We start from the raw sequence: 26,092 nt of genomic DNA on the forward strand, positions 1-26,092 counted from the left end.
GCCCCACTCATTTTTGGAGTGGGGAGTGGGAGTGGGACTCCCATTGGGGGAGGTGGGAGTGGGAATCCAGTCCCACCTCTCCCCTTTTTACCCTTTCATTTTTAATTTAATTTAATTTAATATTTTATAATTAATAAAATAAAATAAATAATATTTATTTGAATAATAATATTATATTTAACTAAATAATAATTTACATTGATTCTAAGTTAAAATTATTTTAAAATAATATTATTATATTAATAGAGAATTAATAAATATAATATTATTATATTTATTTTAAAAATAATAGTACTATATTTATTTAATATTAATAATAATAAATAGTTTATTCTAAGAAAATATTAATTTTGTACTAAATAATATTATATTATTATTTTATATAATAATAAATTTAATATAATTATATTAAATAAAATAAAATAAGGTTTCATTTTATATTAAAATTAAAATTAATAATTTATTGTTCATAATTAAGAATATTAATAATTATAATAAATTTACAAATATAATAAAATAAATAGTATTCATTAAATATATTTTTTATTAGTTTTGTAATTAAAAACTATAATTTTTTAAATAAGGATAAAATTGTAATTTGAAACTATTTACTCTAAATCCAAGACAAAGTAAACACATAAATTGGATTCTGATCTCTATTCCATATTTCCATTCTAGTGTAAGTAAACAACCTACTTCCACTCTCACTCCACACTCCTAATCCAAGGATTCTCACTCCTCAGGATTTCCACTCCAATCCAAAAAGTAAACGCAGCATAAAGGCAGTGGCAATGGCTGTGTTGAATTATACACTAGATCAAAGTCATATGTTATCATCATCAAGAAGAGGCATACTCAGAGGGCCGTGATGAAGAGCTCGTTTTATTGGAGAATCAAGAATACTCTACAATGGATAACTAAAAGTTAATTAAGATGATCATTGTGTCACATGCAAAAAGGCCCTCAATCCTGGGTTTTCAAAGATTTTAAAGGGGTGTAAACGGATGAATGATGAAATTAAAACTGGGAAAAAGCATTTTCTCTGATTCTTTGCGGTGTGTGTTTTTAAAGTTTCCTCATTTCAGTTCAAGAGAATAAAATTATTGAATTACAAACTCTTATATAAATTATAAACTGATATAAAATTACATGATTGATTGGATGAAAAAATAAATCATATGAGGCATGTGATGATTTTATTCAACTTCTCGTGTGATATCATTGCATTAAAATATAATCTTGAAAGGAATTAATGTGGCAGGAAAAGAATAAATGTGAAGGTTATTTGGCATGGTCATTGTTTGATGATTTCGAGTGGACTGATGGTTATACAGCGCGTTTTGGAATTTTCTTTGTCGATTTCAGGGATGGATTGAAGAGGTATCCCAAAAAATCTGCTGCGTGGTTCAAGAAGTTGTTGTTGTTTCGTTAATTAGGCTAATTAAATAAAGAAAAAATGCCTTGTTATAATCACTTTCTTGATTGATTATGTACAACATTTTTATTATTGAAGTAAGTAGAAATCTCATTAAATCAAATATAGTTACAGTACAATAACAAATACATGTTCATCTCATCAAGAGGCACAACTCTTATCCTCAGTTGAATGGTTAAAATAGAACTTTCACTTGATCTAATTTTGAAACATATTACTTTTTTTTTTTTGAGTTTTTTTTTTTAACATGAACCAACGCTTTACACATGATTTATATTCTAAATATTTAATATTAACCATCAATTATAATAGCAATAAAATTGAAGGTTAATATTAAATATTTAGAATATAAATCACGACATTATGGGCATGATTAAATATTACATATTACAGTAAGAACCACATAAACAAAATTATAATAAACAAAATTAAATTGAGGATGAATAAACAAAATTAGGACCACATTCTAAATAAAATTGACTGGAGATAAACATTACAAATATTAAATAATGAAACGGGGGAAATTTTGAAATTCAAATGAATTCTTTTTATCAAATGGTATATTTTCCAAACAAAAAAAAATGGGGGGTGTAGTTATAATTATATGGATCCACCTACGTTACAACAGTGGTACCATACCACAGTTTTTGTCTTTATTCAGTTGAGTCGTTGGATGTTTTACTGGTCAATCTAATGGCTGAAATTAATAATTAGATAATTGATGCGGCAACCTGCAACCGTTGGAGCCGGTTGCGGTTTTAATGTAATGTAATATCATTTGCGAGCTTGTGGTGAGAAAGTTTGTTGTACTGCATCAATGGAACTGATTTCATCTCAAATCGATATGGAGACAGACAAAAAAATTGAAATTAGGGTTTAGTTATGTTTGTCGCAATTAAAAATTTCTGATGACTCGTAATGTGAATATGGCGTGTGTCTTGTAGGCAATCGACGGCGAAATTATAATCAACAAGGCAAAGGGCAATCGGAAGTCGGTGCTGAATTTTTAGGCATATATGAAATCAGAGAAGTGAGATTGGTAACGAGGAGTCGTTGGTTAATTTGATTGCAACAAGCATTGGATTGAAGGAGGAAGATGCAATAAAATTCTTGCAGAATAAATGAAGATTGGCCATGCATAAGGAAATCGAGAAACAATGAGAGGCATGAAAGGACAAACAATGAGGGCATAAGCTAGTGCAACTGTCCAAGCAACATATGTTATTTTCATTTTTTTTCTTTCGTCTTCGTGAATTATGCAAGCGTAGAAGAACTTTTCAGTGAACAAAACTTCAAGCCAATGAGGAAGATGTGAGGAAACCCAGCATATATACGTTACTGCAACAATTATTCAATTTGATTTTCAGAATAAAATAACAAATTAAATTGCAGCATGAGATAAATTAAAGCTGCACAAGACTATAGAGCAATGAACAAATTAAAGAACTCCACCATGAAATGATTTGAGATATCTTTTGATGTTTGATGAGAGAGAAAATTTGGTCAGGATTTATGGATATAGAGAAAGAGGAGTGTTAGGAAAGAAAACGGTGTAGAAGATTGTCCCTTCATCCATTTGGCCTTTGGCAGGGGCTTCCTTCGATTTTCACCTGGACTTCATAAATTCCTCAAATTTCCTTCTTGATAACAGTAATCCTGCGTTCGGAGAGAGGTGAGTCACCGTGTTTCGTCACATCCAAATCTACTTTTTCTTAACCGATTTCTCCGGTCTTATCCAACACAAATGTCGCCATCTCTTCTCCATTCGATTGGTTGCTTTTAAATCCAATGGTTATATTAGATGAGGACAAAAATTGTGGTATGGTACCACTGTTGAAATATAGGTGGATCCATATCAGGGTTTTGTTTAATAGACAAAAAGTGAGGGAGACGTCACCATACAAAAAATCAGCTAAATCGTGGGCCATTGGGCCAAAAATCCTTCTGCTTGATTCGGGCCCATCAAAGCCTCTTCTATTGACACACTCAGAAACCTACATAACTTATCATAATCGTCCAAAAATAAAAATAATAACATCGACACGGGCAGTCTGGCAGTATGCAGTGCGGTGCGGCCCGTCGCAGCAAGACCCTGTAAGCTGCAGCACAAAACGAAAGCAGTTTCAAGTCTTATAGCCTTCTGTCATTCGGATGGAGTCCCTTGTCTCTGCTTCTTCACGAACACAGCTATTGTTTTCGCCAGCAGCTGTCCTATTTAACCAAGCAGCAACACACAGCCTTCGATCCTCACTGTCTTTCAATTACACCTACAGTGCTGAGCCAAAGCACAAGACTGTGTTGTGTAAGATGAGTGCGTCCAAGGAGGTCAAGTTATGGGGTGGCAGATTTGAAGAGAGTGTCACTGATGCTGTTGAGAAGTTTACTGAGTCCATTTCTTATGATAAAGCTTTGTATAAGCATGACATTATGGGCAGTAAAGCCCATGCCTCTATGCTTGCTAAACAGGTTCCTGCTATCTTGGGTTTTTGGCTTTTTTTTTTCCTTCTTTTATGTTTTTTGTATGTGGGTTGTTTGGTTGTTGAGAAAATGAGAGAGGTAAATTGATCTTTTTGTGGGTTTAGAGTGAAATGGGATCATTAATTTGGTGAAAGCATTGTGTTAAATCATAAATATTTGATTCAATTGTGGTTTCCATTCAGTTAGGTACAAAAGCTTTTAATTCTTGAAGAAATTTGCATAAAGTTTATCCTTTTTTTATAGGGTTTGATCAGCGACAGTGATAAGAACAGTATTCTGCGAGGCCTTGATGAGATTGAGAGACAAATTGAAGCTGGTAAGTTTATGTGGAGGACAGATAGGGAGGATGTGCACATGAACATTGAAGCAGCTCTCACTGATATCATTGGTGAACCTGCAAAGAAGCTCCACACTGCTCGGAGCCGAAATGATCAAGTGTTAACGGATTTTCGTCTGTGGTGTCGTGACGCTATTGATACGATTGTGAGAAGCATTCAGCGCCTTCAGGTTGCATTGGTGAAGTTGGCTTTGAAGAACGAAGGTCTTATCGTTCCTGGTTATACTCATTTGCAAAGGGCGCAGCCTGTCTTGTTGCAGCATCTTCTTCTGGCATATGTTGAGCAGGTCTGAGTTGATACATTTGTTCCCTTTAATTGAATGTCTCCGCATAGTTCTTAAAAATCTTAGTTATGTTGGTACTCCTGGACAAACCAGCTAAAATTTTAAATTTTTCTTTGAACATGAGATTGAGGACTTACAATAACATCATAGATTGTTTTGTAGACTTTTCAGCATGAAAATTTCTGAAAAATGGATACCAGAATACATCCAGTCACAATTAACTAATGATGAAGTTTGAAGCTAATGAATTGGCTGGCTAACTCAGGCTGTTTTGTTTTTGTCTCCAGAAATGCTAACTATGGCTATGATGTTATCTTGTAGCTTGAACGTGATGCTGGTCGTTTACAAGATTGCAGAGTTAGGATGAATTTCTGCCCTCTTGGTGCATGTGCATTGGCTGGCACTGGCCTGCCCATTGACAGGTTTATGACTGCGGAAGCTTTAGAATTTACTGCTCCCATGAGGAACAGGTATGTGCTGAAACAAAACGAACCTTGAATGTGGCCTTTTGATATGTCAGGGTGACAAACTGACAATTGTAACTATATGCTGCTGCAGTCTTTGGTATCCACTTTTTCTGTTCCACACCATATACCCAATTTTGTTGGCCACTTCAATTGTCAAGTCTAGAGTATCAGCTTTTGGAATTTCCTCAACTCCACTTCAATTTGTAATCTTTATATATGTTTATGGTTGGAAAATGGCTGCATTAGGCTATCATATGACTCGATTTGATCCATTCAAATAGTTGGGACTTACTCTCTGAAAACTTCTCTTGCGTTAAATTGACAATCAATTTTGATTCTATAACTAAAATGTTATTTTGAAACGTGACCTTATTCGTTATGGACTAGTCAACAACTTGAACTGTATCAACAAAATGACCATAGCCATTTGTTCCCTTTTTATTGTTGAATTCTGGTTCTTCTGCAGCATGGTTTCCTTGAATGATTGGCTGTATTTTGATGCTTCCACAGTATTGATGCTGTATCAGACCGAGATTTTGTCTTGGAGTTTCTTTCTGCTAATTCAATCATAGCTATTCATCTTTCACGGCTTGGTGAAGAATGGGTATTGTGGGCTTCAGAGGAGTTCGGATTTATCACACCAAGTGATTCTGTTTCCACTGGAAGCAGTATAATGCCTCAGAAGAAAAATCCAGATCCGATGGAGCTTGTTCGGGGAAAGTCTGCTAGGGTCATTGGAGACTTGGTCACCCTTCTCACTCTGTGCAAAGGACTTCCTCTTGCTTACAATCGTGATTTACAGGTAACACTTTGTACATATTCAGTTAACAATAGTCCAGTTATCTTTTGGCTGAGACCCCCAGCATCTTGGTTTTAGCCTTCCATCTGTGTTCATATGTTTTTAAGCCCTTAAACTAGGTTTTTATAGATAAAGTAGTTTCGTTTCTTTGTCTTCTTTTTCATCATCCATGGCTTTTGGAGTTTGCTAAAGAGGCTTTTCTTTGGAAGACAGGAAGATAAAGAACCTACATTTGACAGCGTTAAGACAATTGTTGGAATGCTTGAAGTTTCAGCAGAGTTTGCACAGAACATTACATTTAATGTGGAGAGAATAAAGAAGGCTTTGCCAGCTGGTTATCTTGATGCCACAACCCTTGCCGATTATCTTGTGAATAAGGCAAGTCATAATTTGTTGTTCAACTTTATCTTTTACCAACTAGAATGGCTTACATTCCATCAAAACCAAATTACCTGCATGATCAGACATGCAGGTGGGACACGCCCTTTGGAACTTGGAAGAAATTGACAATTTGTTTATTTCACTAACTTTTTCCTAGCTTTCACATTAACAAAAAGAACCTATAAAGTTTTGTATTGGATGTGTGATATATAATATCCCCCACTTATCTACAGTATTAAGCACTTATTAAATGCTTCCACTGGTATCTGACTATGTTTCTTTTTACAGCAAGTACCTTTTAGGACTTCCCATGATATAGTAGGAAAAGCAGTTGCTTTGTGCGTGTCAAAGGAATGTCAGCTTCAGGATCTGAGTCTTGATGAGATGAGAAGTCTAAACCCAGTGTTTGATAAGGATGTATACGAATATCTCGGAGTAGAAAATGCAATAAGGAAATTCAGCTCATTTGGTTCCACAGGATCGGCATGCGTCACTGAACAACTACATTCTTGGGTTGCCAAGCTTGGAATCAACAGAAGTAGCTGTTAATTTACAAATGGAAGCAGAGATGAGTAAAATGAGATCAAGGAAACTGCCTGGAACATGAGTATCATTTTTAAGAACCTGAAGTTGCAGATACTGAGGATAGGATTTGGTAAACTGGGTAACAAAAATGAAAGTTAATTGCAGCACCGAACCGAAAGATTCCATCAGTGAGATTTGAATAATTGCGATGCCATGCTTGGTTGTAATCAACTGAGCTTATACCGCTAGGATTGGGTACAGCAATTAGTTTACGAGTCCTTTAAAAATTGTTTGCAGTGGGATAAAATTTTATTTGTTCTCCTATTGTGTTATGTCCTTTGGTTGCTATGCTTATTACAAACAGTTCTGTTATTGACTAGATCATTCAGTTACTTCTCAAATTCAGAGTTTTGTTTCCCTCTTTTCTTTTTTATTTTTTCATTCGCCAAGTAGTAGAATGTGAAGTATGTGCTTAAAAATGGTTCATAGGAAGTACACTCTTTTGGGGAAAGACATGCACCATGTTTCTGAAGATATAATCTGGAGAATCATTTCGCTCTAGAAAAATGAGAAGAAAGAAAGAATGTTGCGGTATGTAAACAATTATTAGCTAAAGAAAACCAGGACATCATTGTTTCCAATTGCCTTTGGAACAAACTAATCACGCTTCAGCTGGTCCTTGGTTCTCTTGGACTGCAGTGTTTTCTAGAAGTTAGCACGGTGAATCTATGTTATGATGCTCGGAGACTGTTTTCTGACCTTTCTTTCTATGTCCAGGTTTTAGAGAAATTGATTTGATCTGCAAAATTTAAGCCAACTCTTAAGAAGCCAAGGAATGATGGTTGCGATGCATGCATGTATAATGTGCATTTTTTTTTTTGGGTGGGGGGTTGTTGGGGAGGAGATTAAAAAACATACCAATTTGTTTCCAATCTCCCGTAATGGCTGCTTTCTCGTGCAACAATCATCCTTCGTCTCCAGAGGTTTCTCGATAAGGGAATTCTGAAGTAGCATTGCACCTTCAGAAGTCAAACTGCTGGTCATCTCTGTTTCAACAGACCCCAATTCCCTATTGGTGCATTTGTTTGCCGCACAGCCACAGGAAGTCCCACAACTGCCCCCAGAGACCCGGCATTCACATTTTGAGGTCTTGCACGATGACTTTTTGCTACAGGAGCAGCACACTCCAGATGCAGGCTTCACCATTGCAGCAACAACTACCCCAGAAAACTCTGATTCAGAAGTATCAGTTTCCAGTAAATTGGTACTGCTCCCGACAGATGCAGAAGATTGAGCCTGACCTACCTGGTCAGCAGATAACTAAGACTTTAGATACTGTATTTTCGAAGACATTTGATTTTGGAATTAAATTTGTAATTTTGTAAAATTCGATTACATTAAATGAAAGTTTCTCTAGCAGATAATCCTCATGTTTGGTACTCGAGTGCCAATGAAATGCATAATCTGCAATAAAATCAAGAACTTGACAAAGAAATGCACTAACCTCGGACTTATTATGAATTATTTCTGCCTTAGGCACCGCCATTTGACTAATTAAATTACTTAGTCTGGCTACTTCTTCTTTTAGGTCAGAGAACTCTGAATCCTTCACTCCAGGGTCAAATTCGCCATCCTCTAATAGGCACCTTAAAATGGCAGAGAAGAGCATCTTTAGAGTTTCGATGATTAAATAATATCTGGGAGGAAAGAACAGTCCTAACTTCAGGAAGGATCAGCACAACCAACTCTCACCTAGAATTTTCTTCCTTCAGCATCTCTGCTTCTAATTTGAGTTTGTTTATCACACCAGCCATCCTAATCATAAAACATCTTCAAATTTAGTAACAGGCCAAGCACAACATACTTAAAAACAAATCCAACTCAAGGCATTGATATTAGATTAACCATTAGATTTTAAAGATAAATCTTTAGTTGTGCACACAAACGCCAAGGTCTCTGCACCCAGCATCAGTTTTGCATGTGCCTTTCTAATTAACATTCATACAAAATTTGGACAACTGACACAGAATTCACAATTTATCAATCTTCCTCTTTTATTCTTAATTATGTATACTCAGTTTTTAGCAAATTAATTGTGCAACCCAGTTCCGGTTTCAAAAGGAAATACCAGATTGCAAAAATAAAGAGGAGAATTGAAACCAACAGCTAGGACTCACTCTTCCAGTTCATGTTCATACTCAGAAGATACTTTCTGAACTTGTACTGTGACTTCTAGCTCATGCTCAATGCTCTGCACCAATGCAATCACGGTAGAGATTTAAAATACAGAAATCACACCAATGCAATCGCCGAACAGATTTGAAAACTCACAACCGATTTTATGTTGGGTTATATCATAAAATGTGAAAAATCACAATCACATCCCACAAACAGAACAATTTTGATTTTGATGATATAATAGATATAAACTTTGGAAAAAGAAAATGCATCTATTTTTCAATTCAAGAGGATACAATCGCATAATACCAAAAATCTTTACTTCACCCTCATTTTAGAATGGAAGGCTATAACGTACACATTTAGTAAGCCATTTTACCGTGGTTTGCTGCCCGTGCAATAACAGAGGGAAATAATTGCGCTTAAACTGTAAATAAGTCCTGATCTCATAGTATTTAGTTTCCAGATCAAAGCACAGCCTAAATGGGTCTTTCATCCACTAAACGGATGTATAGAATGAAGTAGATGGCAGCTAATAATTAGCGTTTTATGTATTACATAGTTTTAGCTTCACTAATAAATAATTCATGAACTTTGTTACTATAAATATTTGCAGAAGTTGCAGGGAAAAAAATGGAGGAACAAATGAAATTGCAGTTATCCACTGATGGAAAATGAATGTGCGCAAAATTTTAGCCCAATTTCCATCACAACCATGCCAAAAATAGCTCACTGTGTAACACCAACTCATTCATTCTATAATCTATGCACGTGATCCAGTACTTCAGATTTTTCATACATACCTGAAATTGGGAATGATTGCCAGTTTTAGAACCTACAAAATGTATAGATCAAAATCAATTAAGCATCATTATTTCAAGCAACTATGAATAAGAAGAAGTGTCTTGTCTCCAAACCAGCTGTTCTGTGAGTCAAGGCCTTCCGAGATTCTAACAGCTCTTTTAGTCGCTTCGTAGCCTCAAAAGCTTCTTTGGTTTTACGCTGCAAAACCTGACACAAATTTGGAAAGGTGAAAATATAATTATCTGAAAGTTTCTCTAGCATATGAAATATATAGTAGGCATTGGGCTCCTGTAGAACAATAATCTAAATAATAAACAAAAAGCTGATAAGTAGATGAAATACAGCATTGCACAGTGGACGTTAACTTACCAACTTCAGCCTCTGGTTTAAAGCTGATAACAAATGCAACTCATACTCATTTCTTCTGTTCTCTTTCATAAGCTGTTGAGAGTGAAACAAAATATCTACAGATAATTGACATCTCCACATAATAAAAACTTCAGACAGAAAAGGAAGATTGATGAACATTTCAAGTTACTGGCTTAACTCAAGATATCATTAAACAATGGCAACAGATCTAGGGAATGATTTCAACAACATAATTCATCATAGTAGCACAATGTTCATATTCACAGCTTGATTCCGAGAAACAAGAAAACAAGTTGTAACTATAGTGACATGCACGGACACATATACCTGAAATATTTCCTTCTGTAGCGAAGCCTTGCACAACCTAAACTGCACAGCCTCTAGCTTGAGCTTGCACTGGAGTTGTACCTAAAAAACAAAAAAAAAAAATTGCAGTAAATGTGAAAAAAATTAATACTGTACTTTTGAGTATGCATATTTCATACACAGCCAGAGCTCACCTTTTGAACCCTTAACTTCTGAATCTCATCCTGAAACCGCTTTGCTGCCTCATCACCTTTAGGTTTTTGTGTTGAAAATTGAAACTGTAGTTCTAGTTTCTTTTTTAGCTCCAAAACCTGAAATGGAATCATATCTCAATAGATCTCACCTGATTGAGACATAACATGCATTCTAATTGGATTCACATCTCACCTGCCCTTCAAGAGCATTCATCTTTTCAAGATGAGCTTCCTTGAGCTTTTGAGCAGCAACATCAGGAGTTGATGAAACACTGGCCACTTTGAACCTCAGTTCCTCAATTTCCCTCTGCCAGTTGCAGGAACAGTAAGAAAACAGTGTACCTAGTTTCATTACTATGCAATCAAGGGAAAAAATATATATAATTCTAATCGTTAAGGCTCAGCTGTTAGTTTCTAGAATATGCATATAAACGAAAAGTGGCTACACAAGAAACTCAATCGAAAACTTGGTGTTTAAATAGATTTGCTGGCATCAGCTCCTTTGAAAAATCATAAGGACAACATTCATCAATTGTTGTCTTTCTCTGGTCCAAACACAAAACTTCAAATGTGCGACCTTGGATTAAGCATAAACAAAACCAAATAGACACAATGTTCTTCATCCATCTCGTTTTCAGTATAGAAATTCTTCAGATCTTCAACAACAAAATCCAATTACTCCGTTCAATAAATAATAGTTAATAAGCTTCAGTCTTATGAGCCCTACCTAATCAAAACATCAAAATTCCAGAAATTTCCATTTCTATTTCTATAATTTCTTTACTTTTCTAATCTATGAACTACATATTGCATCAACAGCAATTATCCCACTAAGCTATATTAACAAAATCCATTTTCAGGATTCACATTTATTTAATGTATCTACATATACCAAAAACACTTAGAATCACTTTAAATCAGCTTTACTTAAACTCTATAATCAGCAAAACAGACATTGAATATTCTAGTCAAAATGCAAGATGATTAATGATTCAGATCCTACAATATATAATGCAAAAAGTGAACCTTAAGAGTGTTGTTCTCTTGCTCCAACTCATGAACTCTCTTCTCGTAATGTTCCTTATCGTCAACGGCTGGTGATTGTGATAAAGATGACGATGACGAATCGACGGCACTCGTTTGCCTTGATCGTCGATTCGTCTTCTTCATCCTTCCCGCAACTTCGCTTAATAATCATACAAAATCAAATCAATAATCTTCTTTATACAAAATCAAATCAATAATCTTCTTTATACTAAATAATCAAAGAGAGAAAAAAAACAATGTACCTGGTCGGCGCACTAAAGCTCTCTGTAAATCCGGTGCTTCACCTTAGTTTCGATGGCTATTGTTGTTTTTATTTTGAATGCAAAATCCCGCCTACGTGTGGGGCATTTTAAATGTGGTTTAGTTTGTTATTACGTTATACATTAATATTATGATCTTATTGCACTTTGCTTGACACGTCAGCATCAATGAAATGTAAGAATAAAGGGAAATGATTTTGTAAGCTGATAGTACAGACCGTTGGAAAGCGCAACCAATCAAATTAAAGATGGAGAGAATAATTTGAATTTCGAATTTAGTAGATCTGAAAATGACAAAGGTATGGTCCACGAAACGGTTTTGATAAAATATGACTGTAGTCTGCAGCTTGACGGTATCAAGTGAAATGGAAAATGCGTCTATAAATTTAAAAAATAAATAAAGTTGTGTAAAAATATAGATGTTTATCATTGTAGCACTAACATACCCCCACAATTGGTCAAATTATATAAATAGCCTGGACCATTTATCAAGCACAATATTAATGAGAATATACCATCATATGGTGTGATCTTTGAATTAAATGTAAAGGTTAAAAATCAACCAAAAATAAACAAATAAGAAAAATTACTAATCACTTTCAAACGGTAAATTATATTGGCGAGATAACGATTTCAAGTGGCAATCCAAATGAGGCACAGAAAGTAGCAGTCTATAAAATAGTATTGGGAAATATTTTTAGTGAGAATGGCAGAACAGGAAGGAATTGACGTTTCTTCTTCAACTTTCAAACGAAATGAGCGAAAATTAATTTCTTCAAAAGGTTGGATAATAACAATGTTTAATAAACATCAATCAATTCCGTATCCTATCCTACACAATACAGGATCAAGGTTCCAACTGATGGTGTTAGTTCCCCAAACAATTCCATAAAAAAGTACAATTAATGGTAATGGCGTTTATCGCAATAAACACGATATGAACATCACTGCTGTAGACTTAAGTTAACGGCTGCAGTTCTCTTTCTCTTCTGTGGCTCTTTTTGGCCGAGCAGGGCTACTTTGAGGAAGCACACTAAGCTCTTTGTTAACTGACTCTTCTGCTTGATCAACATTCCTTTCTCTCAACAAGTTGCTACCATTTGATGTGGCTGATCGCATCGCCCTAGGTAACTTCAATGGAATGTCAGTTTCACTTGTGCTGTTCTCTGGCTTTTGAACATCAGTGGTTTCCTGTGGCTGGGAGGAAGGTGGGGCGACAGGAACGAGCTGAATAGTAGACTTTCGCCACTTCTTTCTCTGATTTGGTTTTGGTGCATTAGATTTTACCTGTTTGATACAAGCGTAATGAGGGTCTAAAAAAAAAAGAGCAAAATTAATGTGTTATATTCTAGCTTATGAAGTGGGAATTTTACATACCAATGTGTTACCAATATCAGATAGAGGCTTCCTTCTTGCCCCACCATCTTCATCTGTATCAGCAGGTCTCTCAATCAAAGCATTCTGAAGTAGCATTGCACCATGAGTCACAAGAGCATGATCTTTATCTGTTTCATCAGCTCCTTGACCACTCTGCTCACTGGCCATGTTTGGCTTTGATAATTCATCCTCCTTGATAATAATAGCTTCCCTGTTGGAGCACTTTGTAGATGAACATCCACATGATGCCTTACAAGCACCACCAGCTGCTCGGCATTGGCATTTGTTTGTTTTGCACAAGGAACTCTTGGAACATGTGCAACAAAGACCAGATTTAGCGTTCTGTTTACCCCCGGTAATTCCCTCACCCGAAGAGTCTAAACTAAGATTTCCTGAATCATCACCAAACTGGCCTGAACCTGCACGATTGCCATTTTTGGAAATTCGTTTTTTAACTCGCCTATTTGGGCATACCCACTCATCGTCAGCTGAATCTCTGTCTGAATGTTCTGATTCTGATGTGTCCATGTCCTCCAAAAACATTATTGAGCTCCGTTGTCCCTAAACACATATAACAATTAGTAGTGAGCTATGTAAACTGAAAAAATAAAGCAATGAAACTCGTAGTTCTTGCTTTCGTTATGTTGCCAGCATAATGAAATTATAGGGAAAAATGTAGAAATCTACCAGTCTACGCAAGTCATACTTGTGTCCACCATTCAAGTCATGGTTATTAAACACATCTGGCATTGTGGACAACGTTTTCAAGGCAGAGCTCTACAAAAACAAACAAAGCATGAAGTCAAAAAGAATCAGAAGCATTTCAAATGTTATGAAGGAAATTGAGCTGCAAATCACAACCATAGATTACACATAGTAGAATACAATTAATTAAACAAAATCAATAAAAAAATATAAACAAATTAATTGGATCTTCACGTAATTCGGCATGACAGTCCATCATGCATAGGCATCTTTGTGTAGATGTTACTTGTAAATCAACATAAATGACTTTTATTGGTATTCACCACCCAGATTTGTTTTCAAAGCAAAACATGGAATGAAGGCATAATTGTCAAATGCACTAACCTGCAGCTTCAACTGATGAATTAGTTCACCCTTCTGCGACTCAAGTTGTCTAGCCAAACTGCTAATTCTCACTACTTTCTCCTTTAGATCCCTTATTTCTGCGGCCTTCTCTCTACACTCAACTTCTTTATCTCGTAATGAGCATCTAATACAGCAGAAAAAATAACTTTAAGTTAAATTCAATATAACTTCTGACATATGCTAAAAAAGAATTAAACTCATTTATTTATCTCTCATAAACTCAAATTGAATAATAACAGCAGCAGCAGCAGCAAAATATTTATGATAATTATGATTATAATTGCAATCAAACTCAGTGTAACAATTACAACAACACAACATCTTTAGATTATACTGTCTATTGGACTGAGTAGCTAGAGACATTAAGCTTTTGGCACAAGACTTTGTACACATTTCAATACCAGCTGCAAATGGTTTTTTCAGGAAAATCAATAACTTGAGCTTTGAAAGTTTCAAATTTTATTTTACATTAAAACAAAAGATGACTTTCTAAAAGTACCTGGAGGAGGATGCCAAATTGAAAAGATAATTCATAATATTTTTTGCTTCGGTAAGGGCCCGAACTTGGTTCCAACGTCCTCTACCACTGAAAACGCGCTCACGCTCTTCTGCTTCTGACAGTTGTGATGCCATAGAAACTAGAGTACTAGAAGTAGCAGCAAGCATGTTCTCGAGTGCAAATATTCTTGAACTTCTGGCACCAGGAGACATCATTTCTGGACAATTACTGTGTTAAACAGAAATTAAACAAATACAATTTGTCATTGGTTTCCACGTGAAAATGTTCATGGAAAATATTATAAAACTTCATATTAGCTGAAAAAGCTGAAAATTCTTCACCTCAAGTTAGCCTGCTCTGATTCTTCCTTCAACCTTGCGACCTCGTTGGCCATCCTAGCTCTCCTAAAAATGCCAAAAATTATTGTTTAAATCAAATTTGCAAGAATACATGCATCGGCTATTCAAATTAGTTCCATCGCAAGAATTCCAGTTGTAAGCAAACAGAGGAAAAAGTATAATTTAAAAACTGAAAAAGAAACTAATAATTGAACTTTCAATAAAACTTCAATGCTATAGGGACTTAAAAGTCTTAAGGGCATTATAGACCAATTGTATCCATTCTTATATAACAATCAAAAAAAGGGAAGGACTTACTCTTCCATTTGACGCTCATACTCGGAACGAACTTCATGCACCCGCACAGTGACTTCAAGTTCATGCTCAATTGCCTGCATCAAAGCCTTCTCATAGAAAATAATGTTAGAATCACTTCCTACACCACAGCACCAAATTACGCATCCATATCCTTTGCATCAGTAATCTTGATACAGTTTTACATGTGATATTCACCTGAATTCCAAGTCCATTCCCATTTCCAGCACCTGTGTAAAACGAAAATTTTTCAGAAATTGTAATTTCAAAACAAGAAAATAGAGTGAATGACATCATAAATTTATTAACCAGAGGTTTCACGTGAAGAAGCTTTTCTAGATTCCAGGAGTTCTTTTAGCCTTTTTGTAGCCATTGAAGCCTCTTCTGTCTTTCTTTGCAAAACCTGAAATGAAATCAAATGATTCAACAGTACTTTTCAATAAACTCTTCAATAAAGAAGATAATAGTACCCTAAACTCTTAAATGGATATTAGTTTACCATTTTTTGCCTCTGGTTTAGAGCTAATAACTTATGCATCTCATACTCATTCCTCCTTCCTTCTTTCTTAAGCTGGTAATGTACAGAAAAAAATTTTCAGAGAGACTTAATAAGTGACATAACAAATAATGACGATAAATAAAGAGAGCACAGATAATGCTGACCCAAAACTTATATAATAACAACCAGCGGCACTTAGTTTTGGGACTAGTAACTTGGGTTCATTAAGTTCAATACACAAACAGTCATGAGAATATTTTATTAAGCATTACTGCCCATAATAAGGACAAAAAATATTCAATAAAACTACGCAAACCATGAACAAAACATGAGACTATAGATTTCTTCACATACTTGAAGAACTTCCTTTTCTCTTGATGCCTTCCACATTCTGAATTGCTCGGACTCTTGCTTAATTTTCTGTTGCAGGTGAACCTAAAGATATGCAAGTGCATATAAGAATTGTAATTCCCTGTAATATAAACAACATTTATCTTTTCTTTAAAAAAAAAAAACCTTTTGAGACTTAATTCTCTGAATTTCATCTTGTAGTCTTTTTGCTGCTTCATCACTTTTTTGTTTTTGTCTCAAGAGTTGAGCTTGGGCATCTTGTTTTTTCTTCAACTCTGCAACCTGAAAAGTCGAACATGGAATTAAAGTAGATAATTGAAGTTGAAACACATGCAATTCAAAATATACCTGTGCTTCAAGGATGTTCAACTTCTGAAGATACTCTTCCTTTAACTTTTGAGCACTATCACCAGGAGCAGATGATATATTTGAAAGATTGTGCCTAAGTTCCTCAATTTCTTTCTGCCATGTGACAACAATGGAAATTGATTCAGTGCCAAGACCTTTAAACAGCAACAGAATATAGGCATTATATAACAAGAATCCACCTGCAAAATTTTCTTCTCTTGTTCCAACTCTAGCACTTTCTTCTCATAATGTTGCTTGAGAACTGATGTATCAGCACCAGTAAAACGCTTCATCTCAGCCTTCAAAAGATAAAAGAAATCAGAGCAGTTGATATACAGAAGTACCAATTCAGAATGGAAGAACATTAACCACGTGGGAAACTGAAATTCTTCGATACTAAAATAATTCTGCATCATTCTCATCCTAGTGGCAGCTTTGAACAGGTCAGTCTGCACTAAATGTTGTAACATCAGCCAGTTGGTAGAAGTAAGATGGAGGAGTCTTACATACTTTTATGAAATTGAATTATAAGAAAACTTTTTGAACAATTACATGTAGTTTATGAGAATTTATCCCAAAAAAAGAATAATAATAATAACTAGCCTATTCATTATCTGGAAAGCAAACCAAGCTAAATCAGCTCCACCTTTAGGTACAAACTACAAAGATTTAAGGGAATCTGAAGAAAATAGGTAGCAAAGATAAATGTATTACAAACAGTTCTAAAACTTAAGTCAACATTTACCTCCTTTTGTTCAAGTTTTTTGTCCAACTCCTTGAGCTCCCTGTCCAATTTTTCTTGAAGAGAAGAGTGTTCAAGCTCCTTTTCTTCATCTTCAATTTCATCTACATATATATGTTAAAAGAACTTATTCCATATAGCTTTCCTTAGTTTACTCTATGAACTGAAAAGAATGTTGAACAACAATGTTCCAACAAAAACCCTACATACTAGTCTTTAGTTAGTGATGATCAAATCATCAATCAAAGTTTGCTCATTTTAATACATATTGAAGTACAAATTTAGTGCATTAAATTTGATCTTCTCCATGTAATAATCTTCCCTTATGTTACCTGAGATGTCCTCAACCTTGGAATCACAATCAGCTGAAAACTCATTTAAAGAAGGAAATAGCCCATTCTTTGAGCGGAATCCATCGTCATCAGTATCAACAGAATCAGCATTTCGACTACGTTTGGAGTTGTGTGTGCTCTTGACACGTAACAGTTCTCCTTCTAATTCTTGAATTTTTGAAACATAATTTTTCAACAAATCTACATCCTGAAAAGAAAACAATAGAACCAGTTATCACTTACAAATGTTGTTCACTAGGTAGATGACGTAATAAGTGAGAAAATAATCAAACTCACTGACCTGATTTGAATCACTTTCTATCTCATCCCATGATTTGCCATTCCGGGCTGATTCAATTTTCATGACTAGTTTGTCCTTTTCAACCTAAGAAAAATAAATACAACTGACTCAAATAACTATGACTAATCAAACCCAAAAAGGCATTGGAAGGATAAACATTTTATGGCACTAAAACTATGAATAAAGAGAAAACCTGAGCATCAAGAGCACGCTGTGTTAAATGCTGGCAAGTTAGTCTACGTTCTTGAAGCTCTCGCTGTAGCTCTTGATTGCTTGCTTCAAGTAAAGTAACTTTGTGCTTGAGAATCTGAAAAACCAAAGGTTGGTTTAGTAAACAAGTATAGTAACACAATTTGGAACATGTCATCTACTAATAATATACATTGTATACCTGTAATTCATCAAATGGCGCACCGGAATCATTACGATAAAATAGAAGTTCAGCCTGCAACTGTTCAATTTGACTTCTCATTCTTTGCATCTGAGCTGCCATTGGATCACGATTGATCTGAAAAAACAGAAAAACGCATTAGGTCACTAAAAAAGAAGCATGACAATATTTACATACATATATATATATATATATATATATATATATATAAGAACACATCACAACAAATGAAAACTTACAACTGCTCTGTTTTGGATGTTGCGAGCCCGATTTGCATACTTCAAAGTGTTTAAAGTCTCCTCAGCATTTGTGTCGGCAGGACTAACACAGGCTACAGTCAAGCATGTCAAATAAGCAGAATCTTAAATTTATGAAAAGCTTAATGCTGCTTCAACATAAGTCAATAACATACCAATCATCACAGTTTTGCTGTTTCCTCCAAGAGAATCCTAAAATTTCAAATTCCAATTATCAGATATGAAAAAAATATTAACAAAGCAAAATTTAATCCTAAGTCTACTTCTTACTATTGAACATCAAGTAATAGTCTAACTTCCAGATCATTGCTCAGGTTCTAATGACATGTAAAGAGTAATGTACTGATACAACTCCATAAGTCATCCACATAGCCCAAACTTATTTTGGACTCACTCAAATTAAAATTTTTTAAAATACAGATCGATTTCTTCCACGTTATTGAATCTTCTGCCTGTCTGATTAAATTACTAACTTTCAACTTCTGAAAACATTTCCATCACACGACTATTAATCAACGGTATGAGAGTAAATACAATTGAAATTAGTTGAAATTCAAAACAAATTCAAAAATTTCCATCTTAATACAAAATATAGGCACAAAAGAATTCATGCCTGCAACAAGCGTGTCAACTTGCTGTCTCGGTATGGAACGTGACCACCTTCTTTCCGCTTCTTCTCATCTCCCAAAGCACTTATCACATTGCCAAGAGCTAGTAAACCCTTATTAATATGAATGCCTGGACCATAAAAACCATTACAATGAATTAATCAGAAGAAGAAATAAACTAATTAAATTATTATTTATCAATTTGAGATAGATAAAACAAATAAGACATGAATATAAAATAGTTTTGCCACAAAATTTGAGAAATTATGAACATCATCAGTACCTTCTTTGAAACGCAAGCCATCAGCACCTGTTCGTTTTGCACGCTCAGAACCAGCAAGGTCTACTAAATGAAGTTTTGCACATAATATGTCATCACCAACATCATCAGTTGTTACTCCATTTTGGCAGCGAGCTATTTTCTTTTGCTCCATTGTGATAGTAAAAATAGCATGTGACCGACTGTAAAATCAGAAAAATAAATTGTAGGCTATAAATTAAGACAATTGAGATCAAGCACAAACAGAAATGACACAGGAACCTAAGTAAGCAATCAAAACATAAATTTAAAACATAAGCGAAGTTTGTTAAAGAAAAATAAAAATAGTGAAACTGCATAACATACACAATAAGCATGCACAAATATCAGTGCTTCTAATCAACTGAAGAAAGAGAATTAGCAAATTGTTAGTTGCTAAAAGATACAAAGTCATACCTTGATTGACTATTCATGTTAGTACTCCCAGTAGCTCGGGATAAAGAACCTCTTGATAAGAAAGAAGCCATTTCTTCTTTTGATCTAACTTCTGGCTCAGTCACGCCAGCTAGTGTTATCCCTCCATTTACAGTTTCTCTAATTTGTATAGGAACCCGCGTAACTGGCTTGAGCACAGAAGCACTCTCACCTTTATTTAAATTTGTTGAATTTGCATCAAGCAGATCAAACACTTCTTCCTTGAATATCTACAAATAGAATTAAGTTTTAGCACTTAAGCTACTTTACCTCAAACTATAAAATGATTAATTAAAAAACTGTTACCTCGATAAATGACACCCTAATCAAAAATTCTGTAGAATCTTTCATGGTCTCCACTCTTCTGAAAATATTGTCCATTACTTTTGGTATAATACCAGAATTACTTCCTTCTCCACTATAGTTAGTCCCCATTGTATAGGTTTTCCCGGAACCCGTCTGATACCATATACAAAGCGAATTAAAACGTTTATTGAAAAAATCATTCAGTAAATAAATTGAAAAAAAAATTGTTTATTCAATTTAACCTGCCCATAAGCTAAAACGGTAGCGTTATAGCCGTGAACAAGTGCTTCGACTAAAGGAGCCACACAATCGTCATAAATGGCTGTTGACGGCGAAGCTGTACTACCGTACACGTAATCATAAGTGAATGCATGAGACCCTATCTGGACCTGTTTTCCACATTCATAAAAACATCTTACCAATCAAACGGCACAATCACAAACACAAACACAAACATAAAACACAAGTGATACGTAGAATTTATGAAATAATATACCTGAGGCTCGCCGGGAACGACTGTAATGCAATCGGTACAGCCAATCAGGAGCTCGGAAGTGATGAGAGGTCGAATATTAACGGCGACCCTCACACATTGTGAAGAATCCCTCGCCTCCGAATTCTCCATCTCCAATTTTAGCGATCCGCCGCGAAACGAATGGTAGCGAATTAATAAAAACCTAATTTGATTCAGAAGTATCGAAACCAAAACTCTAGAAAATCACGAATCAGAAATTGATTCAGAAGTATCGAAACCAAAACTCTAGAAAATCACGAATCAGAAATCATTTAAATGCCGGAGCTAGATAAATTTTTAGGAAATAAGTTGTTAATTTATCTGATAATAATACCTGAAGGAGAGAGATAAAGTGAGGATCTTCTTATAATTTGAAACGAAGACAGAGACAAAGCGACTGCGTTTTTGTGATTTTCAGAGACGAGGGATTGGGGGATTGATTTTAATTAAATAATTATATGATCGAACTTTGAATCTGGGAAATGGCGCTCGGTCGAAATTCAAATTGTAGGGGTGGTAGGTCACGTGAGCGGCATGTGAGATACTTGATTGAATTTTGTGATTATCTGTGGACAGGCTTAGAGTTTCTAAATTAGGTAAACTATTGTGGACGGGTGGTTGGCCTTGACGGGTGCCCATGGATTGGGTTTCATTAAGTTAAAATGTTAAATTTTGTGTTGATAGTGTAAACCAATGTTTGTAAATATTAGCAAGATCGATCTAAGTAAAATTTATTTAAATAATTGGTGGGTAATAAGTTAAAAAATAACATTATAGTTATATGTTGGAACTAATAAATAAGTGTCACGAGATTTTTTAAAAACTGAGATTATAAAAAAATTCTAATCATTAATTTTTTTGTAAAGTTTTATCTATAAAACAGTTAAATAAATTAGTAAGATTTTTTCTAAAATCTTTTGAATTGGAAAACATAATTTTTTTCTAAAATCTTTTGTTACATATTTTATAATAAGGTAGCGTTTACTTTTTGGATTGATTGGGAATCATGAGAAGTGATAATTTTGAAATTAGGAGCGTAGAGTGAAAGTGGGAGTAGATTGTTTACTTACATTAAAATGAGAGTGTGTAATAGAAATTAGAATCTTATTTATATGTTTATTTTGTCTTAAATTAGGAGTGAATTATCTCAATTTATAGTTTACCCTTATATAAACAATTATAGTTCTTAATTACAAAGTGAATAACAAAATATATTTTTAAAATAAACTATTTACTTTATTATTAGTTTTAATCCTATAAGTTAAAATTGTTATGAATATTCTTAATTATGTAAATTACAAATTTTTTATTACTTTTTATTTTAATTATGTAAATTAAAATTGATTGATAAGAGCAACACAAATGAAGCATTATTATAAATAATATATTAGAAAATTATTTTTTTAGAATAAATTATTTATTATTATTAATTATTACTATTAAATAAATATAATAATATTAACAATAATATTATTATATAATAATATTATTAAAATTTCAAATAAATGTATTATATAGTAATATTATTAATTCTACGTGAATATAATAATATTATTATTTTTAAGTAATTTTAACTTAGAATCAATGAAAATTATTATTTTAATGAATAAATAATTTTTAAATAGATATGATACTATTATATTTAATTAAATGTAATATTATTATATTTAAATAAATGTAATATTATTATATTTAAATAAATATAATTATATTATATTTAATATTTTATTTTAATAAATATAATTATATATTTAAAGAGAAGGGTTAAAAAGAGAATAGTGGGAGTGGGAATCCACTCCCACCTTCCTCTATGGGATTGAGATTCCCACTCCTACCTTTAAATAAGTATGTAAACAATTGAGTAGGAGGACTCCACACTTCTCACTCCTACCTCAATAAGTAAACACACTCTAAGTTCATTATAAATATTTAAAACGATTTTTGGGTAGGTACGTGGTGTTTGGTTCCGCTTATACTATATCTATTGTGATAATAAAAAATAAATAAATAAATAAAGTTTAAACTCAATCTTATGAATGAGGCAGGAGTTGAGTTACCAAGATGCTACTTATAAAATAAAGTAAAAAGGACTTCAAGAATAATTTACAGACAATCTATAACAAACAAATCATTGATATCATATTGATAAGTAGGAAAAAAAATGTATTAAGTTATTCATTCTTTGAGTGTGTACACAACTAATTTGGGGTTTATTTCAATTAGGATTAATTTTGGATTACTCCCTCGTGAATTAATTATCTTTAAATAATTTTTCTTACTACTAAAAACCTCAATTTACCCATCATTTTGGTTAAGAAGACCAAAAAAAAAAAATCATCAATCCATGCACAATTTTCCTTATTTTTTGAACAAAAATAAGAGTAACTTAAGATTTTTCAAAAAAAAAAAAAGATGATTTGAATATAATCAATTAATAGGAGGAGTAATCCGAAATTTACCCTTTCGATTATCCTTTAATCCTTCCAACTCATCACATATACAATTGGGCTATTTTTAGAAACCTCCCCTGAGGTTTGATATAATTTCACTTAAATGGTGAGATTGATTGTATTCTTACTTACCTCCCCTACCATTAGTATACATACATGTATAACGTTAATGGTTGAGGACAAAAATGTAAAACACAAGCTGAAGTTCTAAAAAAATGAAATAACAATAAAAAATAGTTTAAAATCTATTAAATAATTGTATTATCCGATTACACACAATATCTATTGTGTAAAAGAGTGTATTTCTCTTTCCCCACCATAAAAAAGCAATGAAGATAAACACAATTTTCACTCCACTCCATTTTCACTCACAATTGTTTTTTTTTTACCATTTCTTTCTCTCACAATTTTCACTCCACTCCCCTACTTTCATTTGCTATAACAAAAGGAAATAAACACCAAGAGCATATATAACCCATGAAGAAGAAAAACATGGGTGGTCGAACAAGGCCACCGACCGGTGACGATCGACGGCGGCCGGGATATGCCACTGATATTAGAGTTTATAAGAGGTTAGTTACTTTATCAAAGTCTAAAATTTTAAAATACCTTTGATTTTCTTATTTTTAGAGATTTTATAAGTGGTTGTTGTTGGTGGAAAAATTGATTAAAAGGAGAATGGGTTCAACTATATGTGGTCATGAGTTGAAAAAAATTAATTATTGGTTATTTTATGTTTGTGATTTACACCATACATAGTGTAATAAGGCATATAAAGCCAAAAATTTGTTATTTTTATGTAAATACGTGTGTAAAATAGAAGTAGTCTTAGCTGTAATTTTTATTTTTCTCGCCAAAGTTTGCAAAAACTGATATGTTTATAAATTTGCAGTGTTTGTGTGCGCCTGTCGCACAAACACAATTCCTGCATTTTTGGGGGACAAGGCTTGTCTCCCGTGCGACAAGCCTTCGTCGCTCGAACACAATTTATGTGTTTTTGGGTGACATTGTTGTCGCACGTGCGACAAATTTATGTCGCCCGAATTCAGTTTCTGTTTTTTTAGGCGACAAAATTTGTCGCATGGGCGATGACCCATGTCACCCAAAAATATTGTTTTTGTGTTTTGGGCGGCGACATGGTCTTGTCGCACATACAGACATTCTATGTTTTTGAGCGACAAGTGATGTCTCTCGTATGACAGTTTTTGTCGCACGAACGCAATTTCTTTTTTTTAGGCGACAAACATGTCACATGAAAACTATTAAAATGTATTACTATTATCATTATTTTTCTTTATTATTGTAACTGTTGTTGTTGTTTAGTAGTGTCATTATTATTATTATTCATAATTATTACTTTGCTTTCATTTATTAATGCGTGCTTATTGACATATGATAGAGACGAAAGGCTAATTGAACCGTCTGTTATTCCACTGAAATCTGTAGCAGAAATGGACAATGTCATGTATAAAGTATAACTTAGCTACCACGCCACACTATTAGTGTAGTTGTTATTTTTGTTCTTTTTGTGTATATGGGCGATTGTTGGATGTATAAGCTGATAAAATTCAGTCAAATTGTGATTCTTATCAACTGTAAGCTGCAGAAATGCACATGTGACTGTTATTTAAATGATGGTGTCATTCTACTTAGTGTTATTTTCCAATTCAATTAACTCATACTAATGTTTTTTTTCCTCTTGCCACAAATTAAAACGTTTGTTATTTTTTTATTTGTGTTGCCGGTTTGGTGACATACAACTTGATGGTTTCAAATTTAATTATTTATTTAAATAAGTAAAATATTGATGGTTTGTTTGGTGGAGATTGATATAGTCTATTGCTAAAAGAACTAAATTATATTTTAGTGGTTTTTTATTTCACCCTCCACCCCTACAAGCATTCTGTAATTTGGGGAGACAGACACTTGTCGCCCGAGAGACAGCATTCGTCGCTCGAAATTACAGAAATAAGCATTATGTAATTTAGGGAGACAAGCACTTGTCGCTCACGAGACATGTTCTGTCTCCCCAAATTGGTTTGGATATTTTAGTTATTTCGCAAGTCAACTAACGGTCAACTAGTATGTATACTAACGGCAGGAGAGGTAAGTGAGAATACAATTAATCTCGTCATCTAAATAAAATTATATCAAATCTCAAGAGAGATTTCTAAAAATAACCCCATATACAATTCTAGTGGGTTCAAGTTCAACCGACTGATATCGTAAACAAGATGGGCCAGCCCACTTTTCAAATGGAATCCGCCCGTTGTTGTTCAGCATGGGCACTCAAATACAACGGTTAACAGATTTTATTATTAGTGCGTGCTTTCTCTTTTTTGGACAACAGATGATTTATTACATTGCATCAAAAAGAGAAAAAAGGTTGAGCAGTGAGGACGTTGGGACTCAACGGAACCGAAGATTAAAACGGAGAATCAGACAGACCTCGTGAAGTTTGTTCATGTGACATAATGGTCATGGGCCCTTTGCAAATTACGAACTTAGCTGTCGCTGATAAGAATCCAACTCGCACATCATCCAATCATCGTGGTTTAGATAGATACAATTCTCTTTGTTGAAATATTAAAGATATCAAAATTTTTATTTGCAAAATTACATATTGAGGTTTCGATGATTGCTACAACCAGGAAAATGCACTAAGACATGGTAGGATTTTGGCACGTGCGGGACTTTGTTTCTTTGAAATGCCGACGGCAACAACTATGACCATTTTCAATTTAGTAGTAGTCGTCT

General features: G+C 34.0%; 3 protein-coding genes across 6 annotated transcripts; 1 reads left to right on the forward strand and 2 right to left on the reverse strand.

Moving 5' to 3' along the window:
* The first annotated feature begins 3,448 nt into the window (after positions 1-3,448).
* On the forward strand, positions 3,449-7,128 carry LOC102618891 (argininosuccinate lyase, chloroplastic). Its single transcript, XM_052441852.1, has 6 exons — positions 3,449-3,901; positions 4,157-4,537; positions 4,856-5,004; positions 5,512-5,803; positions 6,014-6,182; positions 6,474-7,128. The coding sequence occupies exons 1-6, from the start codon at positions 3,587-3,589 to the stop codon at positions 6,728-6,730; spliced, it is 1,563 nt and encodes a 520-aa protein (XP_052297812.1). The 5' UTR covers positions 3,449-3,586; the 3' UTR covers positions 6,731-7,128.
* A 28-nt stretch (positions 7,129-7,156) lies between these two features.
* LOC102618313 (kinesin-like protein KIN-4C) lies at positions 7,157-12,001 on the reverse strand. Of its 2 annotated transcripts, none has more exons than XM_052441853.1 (13): positions 11,847-12,001; positions 11,584-11,738; positions 10,751-10,864; positions 10,558-10,674; positions 10,385-10,465; positions 10,058-10,129; positions 9,802-9,895; positions 9,688-9,719; positions 8,884-8,957; positions 8,459-8,521; positions 8,211-8,352; positions 7,625-8,011; positions 7,157-7,505 (listed from the first exon to the last, which is right to left on the reverse strand). In XM_052441853.1, exons 2-13 carry the CDS (start codon positions 11,725-11,727, stop codon positions 7,419-7,421), a joined length of 1,407 nt encoding a protein of 468 aa, XP_052297813.1. In that variant the 5' UTR covers positions 11,728-11,738; positions 11,847-12,001; the 3' UTR covers positions 7,157-7,418. The 2 variants fall into 2 exon arrangements, with proteins under 2 accessions (XP_052297813.1, XP_015384145.2); XM_015528659.3 differs by having other exon boundaries at positions 11,584-11,743; positions 11,847-11,982.
* Positions 12,002-12,581: 580 nt separating this feature from the next.
* On the reverse strand, positions 12,582-21,370 carry LOC102619187 (kinesin-like protein KIN-4C). 3 transcript variants are annotated; one of them, XM_052442704.1, is made up of 28 exons: positions 21,220-21,370; positions 20,868-21,081; positions 20,614-20,760; positions 20,372-20,524; positions 20,048-20,295; positions 19,616-19,794; positions 19,338-19,462; positions 18,880-18,916; positions 18,707-18,798; positions 18,468-18,584; positions 18,270-18,383; positions 18,077-18,160; positions 17,776-17,983; positions 17,447-17,547; positions 16,902-17,000; positions 16,702-16,815; positions 16,519-16,635; positions 16,357-16,437; positions 16,003-16,074; positions 15,813-15,906; positions 15,702-15,733; positions 15,507-15,592; positions 15,192-15,254; positions 14,851-15,078; positions 14,331-14,475; positions 13,929-14,018; positions 13,242-13,802; positions 12,582-13,151 (listed from the first exon to the last, which is right to left on the reverse strand). In XM_052442704.1, exons 2-28 carry the CDS (start codon positions 20,994-20,996, stop codon positions 12,828-12,830), a joined length of 3,840 nt encoding a protein of 1,279 aa, XP_052298664.1. In that variant the 5' UTR covers positions 20,997-21,081; positions 21,220-21,370; the 3' UTR covers positions 12,582-12,827. The 3 variants fall into 3 exon arrangements, with proteins under 3 accessions (XP_052298664.1, XP_024952031.2, XP_006472460.2); XM_025096263.2 differs by having other exon boundaries at positions 20,868-21,048; positions 21,220-21,349; XM_006472397.4 differs by having other exon boundaries at positions 20,868-21,131; positions 21,220-21,323.
* Between the last annotated feature and the right edge of the window lie 4,722 nt (positions 21,371-26,092).

This window comes from Citrus sinensis, chromosome 5 (assembly GCF_022201045.2).
Source record: "Citrus sinensis cultivar Valencia sweet orange chromosome 5, DVS_A1.0, whole genome shotgun sequence".
NCBI lineage: Eukaryota > Viridiplantae > Streptophyta > Magnoliopsida > Sapindales > Rutaceae > Citrus > Citrus sinensis.